The 20,799-nt window shown below is 32.1% G+C and overlaps 1 protein-coding gene across 16 annotated transcripts; it reads left to right on the top strand.

Moving 5' to 3' along the window:
* The first annotated feature begins 429 nt into the window (after positions 1–429).
* Positions 430–20,683, top strand: LOC116182037 (calcium/calmodulin-dependent protein kinase type II alpha chain). Of its 16 annotated transcripts, none has more exons than XM_031502516.1 (18): positions 430–571; positions 3,093–3,187; positions 3,395–3,454; positions 5,668–5,722; positions 5,780–5,918; positions 5,967–6,248; positions 6,304–6,426; positions 6,480–6,563; positions 7,085–7,127; positions 10,231–10,242; positions 10,835–10,924; positions 11,384–11,440; positions 13,394–13,519; positions 14,565–14,627; positions 16,684–16,759; positions 17,335–17,429; positions 17,490–17,604; positions 17,662–20,683. In XM_031502516.1, the coding sequence occupies exons 1-18, from the start codon at positions 507–509 to the stop codon at positions 17,795–17,797; spliced, it is 1,716 nt and encodes a 571-aa protein (XP_031358376.1). In that variant the 5' UTR covers positions 430–506; the 3' UTR covers positions 17,798–20,683. The 16 variants fall into 16 exon arrangements, with proteins under 16 accessions (XP_031358376.1, XP_031358377.1, XP_031358380.1 ...); XM_031502517.1 differs by lacking the exon at positions 14,565–14,627 and adding an exon at positions 15,586–15,648; XM_031502520.1 differs by lacking the exon at positions 14,565–14,627.
* Positions 20,684–20,799: the final 116 nt, after the last annotated feature.

Raw genomic sequence — 20,799 nt, forward strand, 5'->3', positions numbered from 1 at the left:
CCGATGAACGTTCAGGAATAGTTTGACGTATGTCCGCCAAAGTTTTTGATTTAGCAAAATTGGGATAGGTGAGAGGCGGCGCGTATTTATTTATTTGCTCGTAAGAGAGCGACAATTTTTTAAGCGCGTTTGTTTGAAAGCGCCAAAAAGATAGTGCTAAACGCCATCTAACGGTTTACATTTATTGATTTTGATAAACTGCGAAAAGTATCTTGTGTCTTTCCTCGTACAGAATAAATTCCACGAACATTGTCGATTAGTGCCGATTCGAGAAAATTTCCCCAATTTTGGAGAAACTCCCTTCGATATATCGCACAAAGAGCTATTGACTTGTTACGATTTTAAATCGCGATCTATTTGCTTTATTTTGCTTAATAATGAAACAAGTAGTGCGATTAATGGAAATTACGATCGATTAAATTTTGCGCATGTAAGAAGAACGTCACTTGAGAGAGTGAGAGATATACAGGTTTATCTGGCCTGGCGCTGGCACTGCAGTAGTTGATATGGCGGCACCTTTAGCGTGTACTCGTTTTAGTGACAATTATGAATTAAAAGAGGAGTTGGGCAAGTAAGTATTATTTTAATGTAATCGGTCGCGACCTGCTATAAAAAATGCGCCGGTGTATTTCTTAGCCTGTTTGCTTTTCAGGAAATTCTATTTAAATGGGTATTCTTAAAATGGATTAAGTATACGAAAATAAACCGAATTTTGTTTAGTGTTGTGCAAGTGTCTTTACTGTAGGCGTTTATTAAAGAGATTTTCTGTTCTGATGCCCTTTTTGTAGTCTCCTCTCTGGTTACAATTTTGGTAACATTTTTGAATATCTGCATTGCCCTAGAAAATCAATATATGGCTGTGCCCTGAACCCGATGACAGGTGGTTGTATCTTTAAAATTTCATATTTTCCCCAAAGCGTATTATGTTCCTAAGCATGTAGTATGCAGAGGGTGTATTTACACAAATTTCTTTAATTTTGCAGTATCCATCCATTAAGTGCATTAACTGACTGATTAAAATAACATATCCTCCAACTTTTTAACATTTTCATTTTATTTATACTTATTTTGCGTGTTTATTTTTATAGCTGCGCGTCTGGCGGAGTGGTGCCCATTATGTCATTTATTAGAATATGTGAACCTCATTCCTCCTTTTTTAAAGCGAGTAGCAAAAGGACAATTACTTTTTCCATTTCTAGATAATATATTGATTTAATTAATTAATGAAAGTGGCGTTTTAGTTTGAACAGAAGTAAGTTTGTCTAAAACCGCGCATATGCATTACCCACAGTCGGACTAACCCACAGACCATCAACGGACTAACCGATCGCTTAAAAATGCACTTGCACCTTGCACATGCAGATTGCAGTGGCGCAACGCAACTCGCTGCAGAGGGAAAGCGCCAAAGTCAAACTTTATTAGGGATCCCGAAAATTACGTTTCAATCCAGAATGTCACCTGAGGTAGTAAATTGTACCTACTGTAATTGTCTTACTGGCAAATTCAATAATGTGTAGGTTAATATAGTAAATAAGCTGCAATATCCGTGTTAAATGTTGCCATAAACCAGGAACGGTGAGGTAGTAAAAATTATTTTAAAAGTCTTAAATTTGCAAGTAATTTGTTTATAAAGTTCGTTTGTAATGTTCAATTTTTCGTCCAATTTTTAATCATTTTTTTTTGGGCGACAGTAAAATGTATCTGTTCATGTTTTATGTCAAGTGTTAAGTAACCAAAATAAAAGCAGTACTTATGTTAAATTGGTATGTAGAATTGAGACAACGTGCTGATCCAGAGACAGTCAGCAGCTGATGGTTGATACCTACGTAATTTATACTGACAGTATTGACTGTTGCAATAATGCCATCTACAGTGTTGTAACAGATTACTTTTATTTGGGTATCTAGATACCTACAGATACATCTTAGACCATATAGTACATGCGGACTGCTAATTGTAACGAAAATATGGTCAAGGACATCGCCTGGGTATGTGAGTTTCAGGGTAAACGACTCTGTCCGAAGTTGTCCGATTAGATACGATTTGAGACTGTCAACCTATAAATTAACAAACGTCAATTAATTAATGGCCTAGATATGCAAAAAAAGCAAACCTGTTCTTATTTGTGGATGTAGAGAAGATAATCAAGAGTAATTAAAGCTTCCCGTACTACGCGAATACTATAAAAGCTACTCTTTACGCGATCCGGGTGGTGTTTACACGACTTTAGTTTACCCTGAGATTCACATACCCACGACTACAGTGCCCTCTATCCATGACCACCCATTTTGTATTGAAAGCATACCTAGGGCTAATAGCAGTCCATGTACTATATGGTCTAAGAGATACATACTTATATATTTTGTAAGTATCTACACTACATAAAACGTATAGTGGAAAAAAACAAGTCTAGAAGACCCTGCAATTGAGTTTAAAACAATATAAAAATATCTAGATATGTCACTTGCAAAGACCTACCATTAAGAAACCTTATATTACAGACAAGAATTTTGTCAACCAAAAAGACAGGGCAGGTGTATTGAGGGTAGTGGCTGTTAAGCCACTGAATGGTTACCTAGATCGAAAGAAATTACCAGCCTTTTGTTTCTTAGTTATGGGTAAAACGAGGGGTGTTAATTCTACAGAAAGTGCTCAAATTGGCTATTTTGTTCAATGCACAACTGGCACATACCAATTACTCAATACACTTAATTTAACAGACATTTGGTGATATTTTGCGACAAGCATCAATTATTATCTGTGTACATCGAGTTTAAGAGTTACCCACCCTTTACTAACCACTAAATTTGGCGAGCACAGCAAAGTTCCAACTGCTTATCTACTTATTGTATTGTAAACGCGGCGTTAGCATGAATGCTCTTTTCCCAAAACGACATCTGTTGACCGTTTTGTCATTTGTATTGACTTCCAAACGTAGATAATCTACTATTCTAATTTTTTTCATTACGCATGGGTGTAGGTAATGAGTACTATACGCCTCTAAATTATGCGTAAGCCCCTGAATTGGAGGAACAGCTTTTTTTAATGTTTTTTTATCTATTTGAAATTATTGTCTATTTATTTTGTTACAGAGGTGCATTTTCTGTAGTCAGACGATGTGTTCAAAAATCAACAGGATTGGAGTTTGCTGCGAAAATAATAAATACAAAAAAGTTGTCCGCAAGAGGTAAACATTTTTTTTTAATTTTATCCATTTTGTGTACATTTAAGCAATTAGTAGTGGATCCCAAATCAATAACTTGTTTATGCATACCTAAACGACGACATATAGGTATATGGGAAGGTACACTTAATGCACGTAGATTTGTCGAAGTAAAATTTTTTACGAAACTTTTAAATTTCACAGTCTAATTCGTTTTAAATTCTTTTTTAGATTTTCAAAAGTTAGAAAGAGAGGCACGAATTTGTAGAAAATTGCAACATCCAAATATAGGTGAGTTAAATATTGAATTATTTTTGTATATTTTTGTCACATAGTTTTAGAACAATACACCTTCAGCTAATAATTAACTATTTGTTACACCAAAGTACCTACATTTGCAGACGCTTTTGTTTTTTTTTTTTTTATATAAAAGGCTGATGTAGGTAGACATTAATGCATTATTTTTATGTATAGTTACGCATCCCGATGTTCTCAAACATTTAGGTAATCACATGTTTAAACATTATTTTTTAAGATCGTTTTATTAATCTCATTGTCATTTATACTTTAGTTGGATTATGCTTACAGCACGTAGATGAGTTAGTGTCAGTTGTATAAAGTTGGTTTAACCTATAATTTTCTTTGGTGCTTATAGGGTTTCTTGTATAACAAAGGACCATATGTGTACAAGCATTTTGAAGGTTTTGAATTTATATATGCCTAGGTATGGAATATAAATCAACGTTTAATTTACGTCACACTCAAATGTTAATGATTTGAAACATAGGTTAGGTAGGCCTATACAACTGATTCTGAATACATTTTTGCACATACATAGTTGCGCTTTTGGGTGTCTAAGGAAATACTGTCTTTTGAGAGGCTGGTCGTGTCAAGGTCTGATTAAAGTCTCTGTTAATTCACCCATTCATTAGTACCTACCTACCTTTATGGGCGATTTGAAGTTTCATAAATCATCGTAGTATTGTCAGTCAAACGACTAATTATACTGAATCTTCTGATTTAACACGGTATTAAATGTAACAAAATGTTAAAGAAATTGTTTCATAAATCTTTTCGATACCAGTCACATAATAAGTAGTTAATTGAGATGATTAATAAATACCTGTGCTTATAAATGCATTATTGTACCCCCAATAGGAAAATTTTTACTATTTATATTTTTCGTATCTTTCTTAAAATTTTGTACTGAACCTCTTTCCGTACAGAGTGTACATCTCAGTAAATGAGAAATATTTTATAAATCATAACGTACGTAATGTTCACACCATTGTGCATTATTGAACGGGGATTTTAGAAATTGTATTTTTAAAATCATCGAAACAGTTAATGATCTAGTTATGACACGTATACAGCAACTTCGATAGCTCATTTCACTTTCATTCATACCCATTATTTATTAAGAAATGGCCAACAGAAAAAACAAAATCTAATCCTGTAGGCAAATGCAGAGTAAATCTTAATTGCATTATTAATTCTTTTATTTGATTGGCTATGCTTTATAAAAGTGAAATAGCCTCTACAGTTATGATTAAGAAACTAGTAATTTTAGTGACACTAATACAAAGACTTGCACACTGAGATGTAACCATTATCAAATTCAATAAATTTCATTTATTTTATAATCCGTATGATATAAATTATATATTGTCATATGCTATATTTATACTGCTGCAAATAGTACGTATCAAATTTGGGAACAAAAATACAATTTTACTGGGACAGACAGTATCTCTATCTCAAGTGTAACAAATATGCTTGCTAGTCAGATTACTTTGGTTATTGTTTGGTCTCCAGTTTCGCATTAGCTACTTTGTTTTTTCTCTACAACAACCAAAAATATTACAATCATTCGTATGCTTTATATTTTACATGCTTATACTCTTAAGTTCGTTTCAATCGTTTGCATTGTAAGTCTAAGAATATAAAAATATGTCATTCAACAATCGACTAACCCTCTTCATAATGTGATAGCGTTGTAGGCCAACGTAACTGTTTTATAACTCCTATGTTGATCTGGTCGGCTTATTTTCTTTACATGCTTTATTGCCTATATTACTTTCAAATAAAATTTAATAATCATATTCTTTTCTGGGTATTCCAATCTGCAAGTGGAAATGTAGTAGATGGACAATTTGTTTTGCATTTGTAGCGACAGGCTGTACATTTTTCTTTATTGTATGTCATGGTTTGTACTAGCAATTAAAGGTCAAATCATAGCGTTTCCTTTTTCCTGCGTTTTTCAGCAACGACAGTAACTAATAATTATGTTTGTGTTATATTTTATTACGTACGTATATTTGACCAGTATCTTTGAATGATTAATTTACAGTGCGAATGATCGAAAAAGTATTTTAATAATCTGCCAAAAAAATCTGTTTTGATTAAATAGTTTAAACCACAAAAATATCAATAGTATTGCTACATTTAGGCTTGCAAATGAAATGTATACACATACACTAATTTCCATTGTTTTTTTTTTACAGTGAGATTACATGACAGTATACAGGAAGAAAATTTTCATTATTTAGTATTTGATTTGTAAGTACATATTAGTCTTGTATTGATTTGCCAGGATTTACTTGAATTTATGTATAGGGTAACTGGAGGGGAATTATTTGAAGATATTGTAGCAAGAGAGTTTTATTCAGAAGCCGATGCATCACATTGTATCCAACAGATATTAGAATCTGTAAATCACTGTCACCAAAATGGTGTTGTACATAGAGATTTAAAGGTAAAATTTAATTTAAAATCCTAATCTTTTAATGACTTTGTCTTTCAGCCCGAAAATTTGTTATTAGCCAGCAAAGCCAAAGGTGCAGCTGTTAAATTAGCAGATTTCGGATTGGCCATTGAAGTACAAGGAGAACAACAAGCATGGTTTGGTTTTGCAGGTACTCCAGGTTATTTATCGCCAGAAGTTTTAAAAAAGGAACCATATGGGAAACCAGTAGACATATGGGCATGTGGAGTTATTTTGTACATTCTTTTAGTTGGCTATCCCCCATTTTGGGATGAAGATCAGCATAGACTTTATGCACAAATTAAAGCAGGTGCATATGATGTAATGATAATCAATGTTTTGCCACAGTGCTTCACTGTATCGTAATACGTTGTAGTATCCAAGTCCTGAATGGGACACAGTAACACCAGAAGCTAAAAATTTAATTAACCAAATGTTAACTGTAAATCCAAGTAAGCGAATTACTGCAGCCGAAGCTCTTAAACATCCATGGATTTGTGTATGATGTTTCTTAAATAATTAGGTATATTCTGTTAATGTATTTCATTTTAGCAACGAGAGCGTGTTGCATCTGTTGTACACAGGCAAGAAACTGTTGATTGCTTGAAAAAATTCAATGCCAGGCGGAAGCTCAAGGTAATTTTCAGTCTTATAAAATCACATCGATATACCAGTGTAAAGCTATGAAATTATGAAATATCAGTAGAGTAGTTCGTGTATGGCGTGGGTTCAAGGCTCATTTGGAGTGACTATCTTACAAAAAGGGGAATTTAGATTATCTTTCTCACAATTGGGCATTTCACTACTTGCACAATTACGGAAATGATTTTGAAGCAACTTTTGTAGGACCAATAATACTCCAAAGGTTCCTTAGTTGACAAGAAATGCACATCTTTACTAGCATAATTTAAGTTTGTGGCGTGGCAACTTTATTTGCAGGTTACTATTATTAAATAATATCAACACAGGGAACTTGAAATAATTACATTGTCAAATTTATAGTTATATAAGAATATTGAAGTACTCACAAGTGTTGTTAAACTGTCACCTGCATTAATTCTTTGCTGACTGTGCTGCCTATTTGTGTTTCAAACGTTACATAATACATGCAAAGGCAAACCAATTCGATAATATTTAGGTACATTAATATTTTTTAGGGGGCAATTCTCACAACAATGTTGGCAACTAGAAACTTTTCAAGTAAGTATTTAGCTTTGCTAAAAAATGTATAGTTAAAGTAACGTATGTGTGCTTAGAGGATCAATATTGGTAGCTAAAATGCTATTAAATATCACATTTCAGTAGTTTGTACGCCATTAATACTACAATTTAAAGTGATTGAAAAATTTTTTAATAGAGTACAGAATTAAAAAGAAAAGTTACCAATATTTAGGCCAAAATTGTTTGTTGTTTTTTTTTAAACAAAATCATCATTATCTGAAAACAGAATTATTTCTTTCATAGACGAATTTTGACATGGATGCCTTTTAATTTGGAAACGTTTCTTTTGTTCTGTTTAAGCAAACAAAATATATATAAATTTATATTTGAAAAGATCTTCGAGACACAGTTCTCTATAATATTTGTGTTCTTTAATATACTATTCAAGTAAATAAATAAATTTCACTGAGAGGTTAGATATACCTATGCTAAATAAATCTATTTGCTGAATTTGGCAAATAAATTACTTAGACAGTGGGTATCTCTGCTCTAAGTGTATAAAATTACATATAAATGCATCTTGATTATCAATTTTGATTGCAAGAAATGCATTTTACTTATAATAATGTAACACCAACACTGCATAAATGAAATTGAGTTCTGTTTGTAAACCAAATATATATACTTACTAGAATCTTTTAAGTGGTGCATGCATACACGTGACCAACATTTAATTGTAACATTCTGAGTTACTACCTAAAACGGTATGCTATAATTGAAATGTCCATGACATCAAGGTTTGTAAAGTAGATTCTTCTACCTGCCTATAAATTCGTTTGAACTGTAAAAACGTGGGAAAATAGGCACCATGCTTTTTATAAGGTGTCTTGATTTACACGAGACTTTTAATTTTTACATTTCTCTATTGGATTTTTTGAGTGCTGTTCTAAGACGTACATCTTAGATTAGCATTAGTTTTTCGTCTGTTATTTGACCTTTCCCATGAGGGTATCGCGTCTACGTTCACAATTTGACAGATTACAGTGTAGACACCTACCGGTGCGCATTATAACCGCCTAAGTATTAAACCACTCGATTTTAAAAATGAGCCATACCCAAGTATACGTGGTTGAGGCGATTCAAATTGTAGTAGGTGTACCTACTGTTCACTGGTAACATACCTATTTTAATTCTGGTGTAGTAAATTATTGTCTTTCTTTAGTGATGTAGTGTACATTTCTTATTCATTTTACATACCTGGTCAATATTCCAAAACCGAACATAAGCAATTAACATTGTTACTCCCCATGTTAATTTGGAGGATTTATAATTTATACCAATTGAAAAAAGATTTTTTTGCCATCTAATGATATAGGAATTAGTTTTCAGTTTTTATTTTATTTTGCCTTTATTTTTGAGTGGGCAGGGTTTCAGCCAAGGCTACTCTACCAACCCAACCCACTATACATTTACAAATATCCATGCCCGAACCCGGATTCGAACCAGGGACCCTTAGCACCACAGTTCAGCTTTAACTGAACTGCGCCACACGGGCCGGCACTCTCACTATTTTATCAAAAATTCGGCAATAAATCCAATTACCAAAATCATGTTTAGCCATGACTGATAAGACAAAAAGCCGATTTAAACGTTATTCAAGTCGAAATCGCAATATTAAAACCTATTCCGATTCTTTAGGAAATTTCCATGGCTAAACATGACATGTTTCATAAAATAATGAGAAATACACTTGAAAATGAACTAATTCGTATATCATTAGATGGCAAAAATCTTCTTTTGATTGGTGTCATTATAAACCCTCCAAGTGAACATAGGCAGCAACGATCTACAACAAACCTTTTTCCCATGTTAATTCTCTATGTTTGGTTTTAAAATATTCACCCTGTATATTGTTGTAATAAAAAAACCCTTTTCAAAAATATTTGTGCATCATACCAAGTGATTTTAAATACAATTAATAGCTAAGGTAGCAGCTCTACTTTAAAAACCTTGCTTGTAGTGTTCTTGCTGTTAGAAGAGTTCGGTTAAATTATTAGCCAATCTTTCGTCCTCCATATTTAATTATTATAGTAAATAAACTATTTGGAAGACTGAAAGATTGGACATAGGTACATTTATTTAATAAGGACTCCAACAAAAATATATAAAAGGTGTTATTTGTTCTTTAATATAAAAAAAAACCTTGGAATTTTCATACAATATGGAATGTACACACATTTATAGGTTATATTAGGTTTTCCTTTCTCACTTTGGGGTATCACTTTTAAACTGTAACTTGACTCTTAAAGAAATTCTTCTAGAATGATGACTTGGACTTGGATCTCATTTTTCTCAACATTTTTGACTTTCAAAAATTAGTGTCTGCTTGAGGGGAAAGGGGAATTGTTGATAAAGTTTTTTTTTTAAAAAGTTCAGAGCAACTGCTGAAAGCTGACACCTAATTTAAAATTGTAAAGTGTATATATAGTCAAAGTTATTGAGGAAACAAATCTATGATTTATACATTAGAATATTTCACAGCGGGGTGTCTTATGAACAATTAAAAAAAAGTATTAACCATGCAGCAAATAAACGTAAATAAGAAGTTAACTAAATAGACTGTGAAATCCATTGGTCAATCAATTTTCTTTCCTAAGAAAAAGTAACACCTTTTGAATTGATCATTTTAAAAAGAAACTTAGAGTATATTTGTATGTACACATATACGCATAAAAGATAACCAGGCGTTCAATAATAGTTATGGTAGTATAGTTATCTACGGTTTTCTTTTTCTAGTACGAAAAATTGTTTATTATTATGTAAAAAAGTAATTAAGATGCGATCTGACTCGAAAAATTATTGAACGCTTGCTACAACTTGTGCACAATACGCCGTTAAACATGCAATACATTTCAATAATAATACACACATACGCACACAACATAATATGCACTCTCTTGTTATATAGTAAATCCATAAACGCAATATTGTTTTGGCACAATTAGGAACAAAATTTACACATAGTTGTGCACACTAGAAATAGTATAGAGCATTAGATAGTTTGTAACTTTGTTTTGTTGGTTGTGGCGGACTTTATCACGTCACCCTACCTCATTTTCTATCTTCACCTTGATGCTACTAGAATGTGGTGGTGGTAAGAACACTGTTACCCCTGCATTTTTACCTACCCTTCACTAATTAAATACTTAATGTTGCTTTTTGTTATCATTTTGGTATTACAATCTCACCTTGCTTGTGTTATTAAACTTTGTACATACATTGCTATTGCGTATTAAATAGCCTGAGATGAAATATATACAAAGTGAGTTTGTACGTATTTATTAAACAGTTTTAGATGCCCACTGCATGGCGCATTTTTTGACATTTGGTTTGCACATTTGCATTTTATTTATTTATTTGTATGTGCACATTAACTTCACTCACACTGCCTAACATATTAAACGTTATTTGTTCAATATTGTGTCTCAATTTTTCAATTCGTATAAATCATTTAGTGAAATGTTGAGCCTGATATGATTTGTTGTTCCTATAACATATTTTTTTAAATTTCTCGCATTTAAAATTTTCCTGCACATTCTTTAATTTACTTAACAGTAATATAACTAAAGGCAAGTCAGTTTAAATATATTCCTCATTAGTAACAGAGCTTAAAACTCCATAATTACTTTTTTAATATCGAAAGAAACCTTTAGGAAAAGTATTAGTCTGACTTATTGGTTTTGTAGGTCGAAGTATCGTCGTGAAGAAAGGTGACGGATCACAAGTCAAGGAATCAACAGATAGCTCAACAACCCTAGAGGATGATGACGTAAAAGGTAAGACCATAAGTTTGTGATAAGTACATGTATCATGTATCAAAAGTGTCATTACAATAAACAAATTTTATTTTCGTGTTGTCATCTACACAAAGTCATTCAACTTCATTCATCCAACATACCACTGGTTTATTTGTCAGAATAAAATACTTTCAATGTTGATGGCTTTATTGAAAAGCTGTGCAATGTTTGAAAGATTGTGGTCTGTATGCTTTGCATGTATCCTGCAATACCATAAAGAGTTTTGCAATCATCATGCACTTATCACACTTTATATAGGTATTAGAACAACGCTTCATTTCATTTTATCACTTAAGCAACGCTCTATAAGTTTTTTCATAGCAAATCATACTAGTTTTATGTATAATTCATCAGTACAGAAATTAATTGATGTTTCGAAGACTGTTGTATAACCATCTAATAGAAAGATAATGTGTTTGTGTTTCGGGCTACATTCAGAGGATAAGAAGGGGGTAGTGGACCGCAGCTCTACTGTAATTGCGAAAGATGCCGAAGGTAAATTATTTCCCATGATTATTCACTGCATTATTAATAGCAATAATAGCTAAAGCTATACATATAGTTAAAGAATAGTTTTGTTAGTTCTATATTAGATTGTATTTTGGGGATTTATCATAACTTGCAGTAAGACCGTTTCCTTTATTTTTTAATTATTTAGTAACCTCTTTTGTTACGTTATATGTTTTCGCCACAGAATTTAAAATAGTTTTAAGGTAGCGGTTTTAAATTAATCTTGAACTTCACTTCATATGATGGTTACAATTAAACTGCATCGCTTTTTAAGATATACCTAGTTAAAGCTTCTGCCCTTTTTGTAGGGGTTTTATCCGAGGCAGATCAATGGAATGACACACTTTGCCTTTGATAGAGAACTATATTTCTAAATTTCGTAATGTCATAAAATTAAATGATGACAGAACCAAAATAGTGTTTTATTTGTATGCTACAGTTTTTAAGTTCCATCTTCAAAATGACCTATGTGGTACATAAAAATTGCACTAGTGCAGTGTGAGTTTTAACAATGAAAAACGCTGTCCCTTTTATAGTTCTTATAAATGGGATGTCTACTTGTATTCCTTGATAGCCCAAAGTAACAAAAAAATGATTTTTACTTAAATTGCCTTTTCTGCATATTCTTTCATTTTCAACCCGAAAATTGATTCAGATAAATGGTAAACAGTGTATGGGTCATCGTCCACTATAGCATATATAATCTGAAAGAACTAACAATAAGCAACTATTCACTTTTATATTCTACTTTTTTGTTTATGCTATAATTGGTTATAATGATGCAGTGCCAAAACAATTCAATTAAAAATTTGTTTGTTCCTAAAAATACACTGTACAATAATACACGTCTTGGAATGATCTTAATACGTCGATGCTTAATATACATTTCATTTTGGTGTACTAATTGTTGTGCTCAACACAAATTGAGACATTTGTGACACGCGGTGCTTTTCAATCTATCGTAGCCCTTATATAATTATTTCTATTACAGTAAGAACATGTAGCCGCTTCGCTTGAGCTATTTTTGCATATTTATGTTTAATTTTGTGCTTAATAAAAAGTGGATGTAGTAATTGAATATTACAAATAATTCTGTTTTTAATCATATACAATTATTTCAGTGGTTTCATCATTAAGCAGTGCACCGTTTATTTGAATCTATTTTAAGATTCGTTTAGGTCTGGCAAAATGACAAACGCGCTTTGTTCTTAACTTCAACATGATTTTTAAGTATAACATTTTATAACATTTCGTTTCTGAGTTGTGTTTTCAACCCAAAAATTGGGTGTTTTAATAACATAATGGCTGCCATAGCAGCTATTTTAGGAACATCAAAACGCACAGACAGTATGTATTATCGCGTACACAAAAAATAATTTAGTTCATGTGATGTAATTTGTCCCTTTCTTTTGAAGAAAATTATTGATTGAAATTCTGTTTGCTTTTTAGTTTGTAAGCAATATCTAATTAGTATTGTAGGTATTTTTTGCGTGGTATTTATAATCTCTCTACTATGTAATTAGATGCAGTTTTAACAAACAGCGTAATACCGAAAGTTTGTGTAACTCCAATGCAACAAAGTAAGTGGTAATTAGTTCGAAACATAACTACAGAATTGCAATAGACTGTGAACTCAATCATTTATCAGATAACATTTTGCGCAACGTATGTCTAACTAAGCAGACCAGCACAAACATCACCGATAACCAAGAAAACATTCCTGTATGAACCGGGCAAGCATGTTTGTTACCCGGCTGCTCCGGACATTATAAACTAACGAAAAGGCGGTGTCGTCAAGCCGCCATTAGATTCTTATTGTCTGTCAAAACTATTCAAAAAGATATCGTACATTGAATTTCACCCTAGAAACTTATGATACCACGCAAAAAATGCCTTACGTGTACTTACTGCATATTTTATGTTACTGTGCAACTTTAGGGCCGTGCACTCCTCCACAATCTCCAAGAGTGGCAACATCAAATCAACCTTCTAGTTCAATTTCTACAACTCATCTTAAGCCCAGTGTACTTGATTTCGGTCAAGCTTTAGTGCACAATGTTCAAGGTTAGGGAATTTGTGTGGAAATTAACAAATTAAATTTGCTTGAAGTTTTCACTTTAATAATTCACCTATAATACTCCCAAGTTTTCATATTTTGTTGTGAGAATAGTGATTGCACTAAAGTACACAAAAGGTGGTGCAATGACAGGAGATTCAATAAAATGCTAATAGTGTAATAGGCGTTTACGGAAATGGAATCCAGTTAATCAATATTTGCTCACCAAATTTAATTTATAGAATTTCTACTAATTCAGGAAATCCTATTCTCAGAGCAAGCAAAGATCATACTGCAAAAATGTTAAGTCTGTTCGACTTTTAAAATTTTACATGATCTGAGTTTAAACCGGTCGGTGTAAGCCAGGTTGGTTTCTATCTTTATATAAATATTATGTTTTGGTACGAAAGGGTACGCATTTTCAATAAACATAATCAATAAACGAGGTGCGGAGCAGTAACGATCCTCATTTTTCCAAGATGACAGACTTAGGACAGAATCAGGGCTTTTAGTATGTGAAATAGCAGCGTAACGAAAAAAAATAGAATACTAATTACCACGCTTGACAATTTATTTAGTGTTATAGGGGGAAAAATCGACAGTAGGCGTGATTTCATTACGAACTAAGAACCTAAGAGTATTTTTTTGTAACAGTGGACGTATCATCCACATTGTGTATAATTTAGATGAAAACGTGAATATTCAGGTTTCCAATTTTCTATTGCTACACTATAGGTATCGTCAATGGGCACATGAGTGCATTGGTATTCGCGAGTTTGTTATAATACCTATAGGCACTTTGTAACTATTTAGTAATTTATGCATTATTACAAGCTTGCTGCCCATGATGTGCATTACATAAAATGTGTATATCGTATTTTCATTTTAATGATTACTTACTGATATTTCTGCACTCTTCTCATTAAGCCACCTAGTTTTATATACTTCTTGTGTTTTTTTTACTGTTCTTCTACTAATTTTTTGTTTACTTGCATTATTAAATGGCATGCATGCTTAAAAACCAATGTCTAAATGGTAACTTACTCGATCAAGATGACATCGATATTTGGGTGGATTCCACAATTGAATACAAAAGGCTTCAGCATGACAATACAGGTTTGTTTTTTTTTCGTTTTGACACATTTTACTAATTTAAATCATTATTTTATGCTTACTAATTTACTTTCCTCATACTTAACGTCATCTAAATCTTGCCTCCTAGCGAGGAGGAAGGCATACTGCTAGTGCTTTAAGCAATATTGCACAGAATAAATTTGTCCACAATATTATAGTACCCCACTGTACAAGGGATTTCAGCGATTACACAGTTAGAATTAAATCGGTGGACTAAAACAATGCACAAGACTTTGTTAGTAATGACTCCCTTTAAAAAACCAAATGACAATCAAATTACACGCTACAAACATTTTCTAATTTATTGTTGATTTAAACGTGAACCATTTAGTATTAAAATGTTGTATACTTACATCAGTCTAACTGAAATGGGATATTCCGCATAAAACCTTGGATATTGTTTAAGAAGTGCCTAGAATCTGTGCATATCAATTTGCTTAAGCACTGAATGTGTAGAAATTTTTGTATTTTTTTTATATTTTCGTTATCAGCTTGTTAAAAAGTTTTTGAATGTACGTATAGTTAAAACTTGTAAAGGAATCTTTATAATAGTAGATGATGAATCGTTGATCTTGGAAACTAACCATATGGACCACATGGTGATGGTGGGCGGTAAGACTTTTGGTAGCTTAGGGTAAGCTTTGTGCACAGTATTTATAGTAATTCTATTATATTCAATATGTTGAGACGCTGTACCATAAATTTTTGTTATTGTATTTAGCATGAGGTGTGTATGCTGTGTTAGGTACCTACAACTTTTCATTGATACGAGACTATTACTCCAAATGACTTTTATGGAAAAGAACGGAAATGATGCAATTTATAAATAAACAAAATGACAACAATTAGTACAAGTCTTAACTGGAACAATGCAAAAGATACATTAACAACATTTTAAAAGCAACCTACTAACATATAGGTTAAAATTTATTATTTATAGAAATAAGGATTGTGTGTCCTGAAAAGCCCCTCTCACAGCTATCCACAAACTCACAAACATCAGGTATGCTATGAATCATATCCTTTATGTGTGTTTTTGTGTGTGTGAGTCCTGTAAATTAGTGACTAATTATTTGTGTGATGTGTGTGTGTGTGTTGTGTGTACATTGCATAAAATTGTTTATGTTAACACATGTATAACTCCCGCCAGGAAAGATTGCCGGTCACAGCACACCTTGTGTCAATCTACAATGTAAGTTTTTCTTAAGATGCGCGCGACTTCCGGAATACATGCCAATGTTGAACGAAAAGTCTTTTTGTTCAACATTGACACGATACTATCCCGGAAGTCTCTCACATCTTTAGAAAAACATAGATTGCAGATCGGGATCAAGTGTTCTGTGACCGGCAATCTTTCCTGGCGAGAGGTTTAGAGATTTGTATAATTTGACAAATACTCCGTAGAGTATCCTTGGTTGGTCGGCAGGTGCCAAGTGTTTACGATATGAGAGAGAATGAATTTGCAAACTGTTATGAACCTACGAAATCAATTGAATTGACTGTCATAATACAAATGTAACCTGATTGTAGTAATACCTTTTCGCTACATTTATTTGTAATTAATTTTCCCCTACCGAAATATACTTGACGTAGTTTCAAATTTTATATTTTACATAATACAACAGTTATCAGTCTTATAGTATTAATGGTACACTTTGTTTTATTCGAAAATCATTGCTTTAGGTATCTTGATCATATCCAAAATGATGTGCTGCTATTAGCTACAGTGACTGTACTATTAGCTACATTGGCGATTGTTTTTAATAGATTTATTTAATTAGACTGGCAACAAGGAGAAAGTGTTTTATGTTCAGTCTCAAATAATCTCCTTAAATTATTTATGTACCTTTCGGAATCTTAATGTAACTTTCATATATGTAATTTTGCATGACACCCTGAATACTGTGCACCTGCTTTAATATAAACCAGTGGTAATATTTGAAGCTTTTATGTAGTTTAAGGTGTATTATGTATATTTTTAATAGATTCTTTCGTTTACGTTATTTATTAAGCTATTAACATGTCTTTTTTTTCGCAGCACGTAGGCAAGAGATCATTAAAATGACTGAGCAACTTATAGAGGCTATTAATACAGGAGATTTTGAAGCATACACGTAAGTTGTCTGCTTTGTTATTCTTCAATACCTCGCATAATAATTGTGAAAGCATTTAGAGGTGATCTGGGGTCATTAGGATTGTTCTTCAAATCATTTAAGATGGGTTAAAACTATCCAGCTTGCAGTTCGGCGCCTGTACCTCTTATAATGCTGTCGACCCTGTGTAACAGACACCTTTTAATCACGTATGGGTATGATGATAGTGAGAGAGGCATTATTTAGTCCATATAAGAGCTTGTACTGCACCTGGAAAGTTGAACGCGCTATTTTATTTGTAATTTAAAACCTAAATTCCTCGGACTTGAGTATATTTTCATTTTATTCATGTTACTCAGCTTTGGATCACTAAATCCATAGAAAATATGAAGGTTTGAGGACTAAAAGTATGGCAACTACTTTTTCCGTCACATTTAAGTAATGATGCCACAAATAATAATAGGTGTCATGACTTATACCCCAACCTTCCTATGTATCATTTACCCATCATATAATCAATTGTTTCTTTTGTTCATTGATTAATAATGAATAATACCATTCGGCAGATACTTAGTTGTATTTTTTATTACTTATAGAAAAATATGTGATCCTCATTTGACGGCGTTTGAACCAGAAGCAATGGGGAATTTAGTTGAAGGGATGGACTTTCATAAGTTCTATTTTGATAATGGTACGTGGTTATTACAATATACCTAAATGTTGTTGTGTTGTTGATTTTTACTTCTTATAGTGCTTGGAAAAAATTGTAAAGCTGTGAATACTACGATATTAAATCCACATGTTCATCTACTAGGAGATGATGCCGCTTGTATAGCGTATGTACGATTAACACAATACATGGACAAGTAAGTGCCATTTAAACTACCGAATGTAATGGTTATTTCTATTATTCACTTTTGCAGACATGGGCAAGCTCACACACATCAGTCTGAGGAGAGTCGTGTGTGGCATAAGAAAGATAATAAGTGGCAAAACGTACACTTTCATCGCAGCGGAGGCACCGGTGGAGCGGCATTTGGTTTTAGTGCACATAAGTAACGCTTTTCAAATTAAGAATTGTAGCATTGATGTAACTTTTATATTGCATCTGAACTGTATTCCTTAAGTGTGAATATGTGTAAATCTGGCATTTTTTATTTTTGTACTTTTTGTTTATGTTTCTATTTATGGCCTGTTTTATTATCAGTATTGGATGTTTATTATTGTTGATGTACTATTATTCACTAGATGATTTAATTGGAGATTATTATGGAACCGTTTCACGAAATAAAATACTATTGTTCCTTGAAATCTCGCCAAGTTGATTTTGATAAATGACATATTTATATTGTGTGAAATGTTATCGAATTTTTGTTTTTATTTTTACATTAGCAACAACTAATTCAGAGTACATCTTTACGTAACATTTACTATTAAGAAATATTGCTGCAACGCTAGCAGTACACCAATACAAAGTAAAATGTAAGATTGTTATTTAGAATTTATAGCCAAATTAAACTAGAGAAGACTAAGAGCTTAACAGTATTGTTTATCTATTTGTCATTCTTAATAAGGAAACTTTTATAAGGGCTTGTGAGTATGTAAAGTATGTTATGTCAAAACTTGGAAAGTGGTTAAATGAATATATTTATATATTATTTTTGGTGTTACCTACCGAACATACACTACTGCCTTATTACTCTAAGCGCAAGTAGAGTACTTAGAACCCTTTTTAAATTATGAGTTCTATAGTATATGCAATAAAAGGTAATGTCACAAATGCCAGCGCATAGTTTTAATTATTATCACAATATTGCAATATAGTTGTGTTTATGTGAAAACCATATATTAGATTTATTCACTGTTGGAGAAAGTCGATATCAAAAATTAGTTATTATACAATTAAAGATGATCTAGTCAATGTATAAATGAGGCGTTATGTTTCAATTACTTACCTTGTGTTTAAAGGTTATTTTGCTGTGATGTTATTTAGGTTCATTTTATCTATGTTCTCTTTGTATAATAGTTTCGTTTGAATTTCCTGTTGCAGGTACAATATTGTATGTCGCAAAGTTTCTCCAGTGGTTTGCCAATTTATTATATTACAATTTTGTGCTAATTCCTACTTTAGCTGTTATGTAGAAATGTTGGACAATTAAAAAAATTTTGAATACTTAATATGTGACTGTTCATAACTTAAAATACATTTATAGCTCTCTTATTCGATTATATACTATACACATTTACATATATAAACATTTAAATCATAATGTATAATCTCTACATATAATTTTCACATTTTTATCAAAAAGTTATTACCTTAGTCGATATTTTTTGTATAAAATTTTACTAAAAACGAATATATTTAACAATCACTATTTTATAGAGTAGAAGTTGTTGAAATAAATCATTCTCCTTTTTTAAACAAAAAATCAACGATTTCTGAACGAATGTGTTGTAAGGTTTTGTCAAAAAGTATCGACACAAATGGCTTATGGGTGTATTTGCTGCGATATCGAATTTAACGTAAATTATCCACTTCATGTTAGAATAGCTCCTCATTTTAGTAAAATTCTAGCTACTACGTTATGATGGCATGTTTAATTATTAAGTCATTCTATGAATCGACTTTATAAATCGTAAGATTTGGCCTAAATGTATGTTTACCTTGTCAGCTTTATTGGTAATGAGATTAAATTAACTAAATTTTCTTTTAAGATTCAGTAGACACTATCTTTACAAGAAGAGATCGTCTACGGCATTTGAATATTTACTATTGCTTTCTGAATCGAACATTGATGTATGCAATAAAACGGAAAACTTGTTGGGTTACAAACCGACAGTCTTTGGTCATAGGGATCACTTGCTCATTTCGTGCAAATATGTAATGACCGAGACACATTTTGGAAATTATTAATATCTCACTTTGTAAAGAAAGTACAGAATTACACTATCCATGAAGTTGACAATTGCAGTACTTTTACTTCTAGTCAGATTTAAACCAAATTTTATACTAAATCGGAACTGTTTTAGACGAAGTAAATGATTTGGCATACCGTATAATTACAGGGTAGCAATCTATATTATTTTTTAATTATTATTCACGGCGTTTCGAAATGATTAAATGTCGGAGATATTGATTTTTAAACAACTTTTTTCATTTTTGAATCCTCACTGAGGAGTTAAGTCTCATGAAGGTCAATGTCACTGCATTCGGACATATTAACAAACAGATACAACGAAACATCGCCGCATTCCAAACAGTGTCTTTTTTTGTAAAAGAAACTGACATTTTTTCAATTATGTTCTGCGGTAATTGGACATACATTTTGGCATTGACACATATGCCATAATCATCAGAAAGTTTAACAAGCAAAATGTGTCATTTTTTAGAGAAAAAACGTGTTTCACCACAGCAAAACGTATTGTAATGCGTTTATAAATGCTAGCTTGACGAAAACTAACAAATCATTGCCCTTTTAAGGAACTTCAACTCCACAGAGAGGGCTCATATCAAAAACGCCTAAACCTTGCAATCATTTTGAATTTCTATGCACAAAGATATTATGTGTTCTAATGCACAATATATTAATCTATCGCTTATAATACTCTCGTTTGGACTTTAATCATTTCACTCATATTGCTTTGGTATAAAAATTCATTATGTATTTATATACCTACGTTAAGATAGACTTAAGTTTTAAAATTTGTGGGCAATCAATAGTTTAGACAGTGTTATTGTTGGCACTTGATGTTTGGTGCCATATGTACCTATGTTAAGATAAATACTTATTTGCGTGATTGGTGGTAGTTAGGTTATTATGATGTGCAATGACTTGTTATTTACAGATTTCGAGGGTTATATAGTACCTAATTTCCTTTTTGTGTGCACAATGTTTAAGTGAAACCACTTTCATGTGACATTAAATCTAATCTTGAGGATTTCTAACTCTATACTTATTTTTGTTTGTAGGTATTTGTATTGTTATTTTTCTTAACATCTCTACAATTAAATTACAGAAATAAAGGTGTTTGTCTGAAGCGCCTTGTACATTTTACTT

This window comes from Photinus pyralis, unplaced genomic scaffold (assembly GCF_008802855.1).
Source record: "Photinus pyralis isolate 1611_PpyrPB1 unplaced genomic scaffold, Ppyr1.3 Ppyr1.4_unclustered_Scaffold3303, whole genome shotgun sequence".
Classification (NCBI taxonomy): domain Eukaryota; kingdom Metazoa; phylum Arthropoda; class Insecta; order Coleoptera; family Lampyridae; genus Photinus; species Photinus pyralis.

What these genes read in the sequence shown, in the direction of transcription:
- LOC116182037 (XM_031502516.1), top strand. Translation starts at nt 507, where the DNA reads ATGGCGGCACCTTTAGCGTGTACTCGTTTTAGTGACAATTATGAATTA. An exon ending in TTTAGTGCACAATGTTCAAG is followed by an intron (nt 13,520 to 14,564) that starts GTTAGGGAATTT and finishes TACTCGATCAAG; the next exon opens with ATGACATCGATATTTGGGTG. An exon ending in GGAGATTTTGAAGCATACAC is followed by an intron (nt 16,760 to 17,334) that starts GTAAGTTGTCTG and finishes TATTACTTATAG; the next exon opens with AAAAATATGTGATCCTCATT.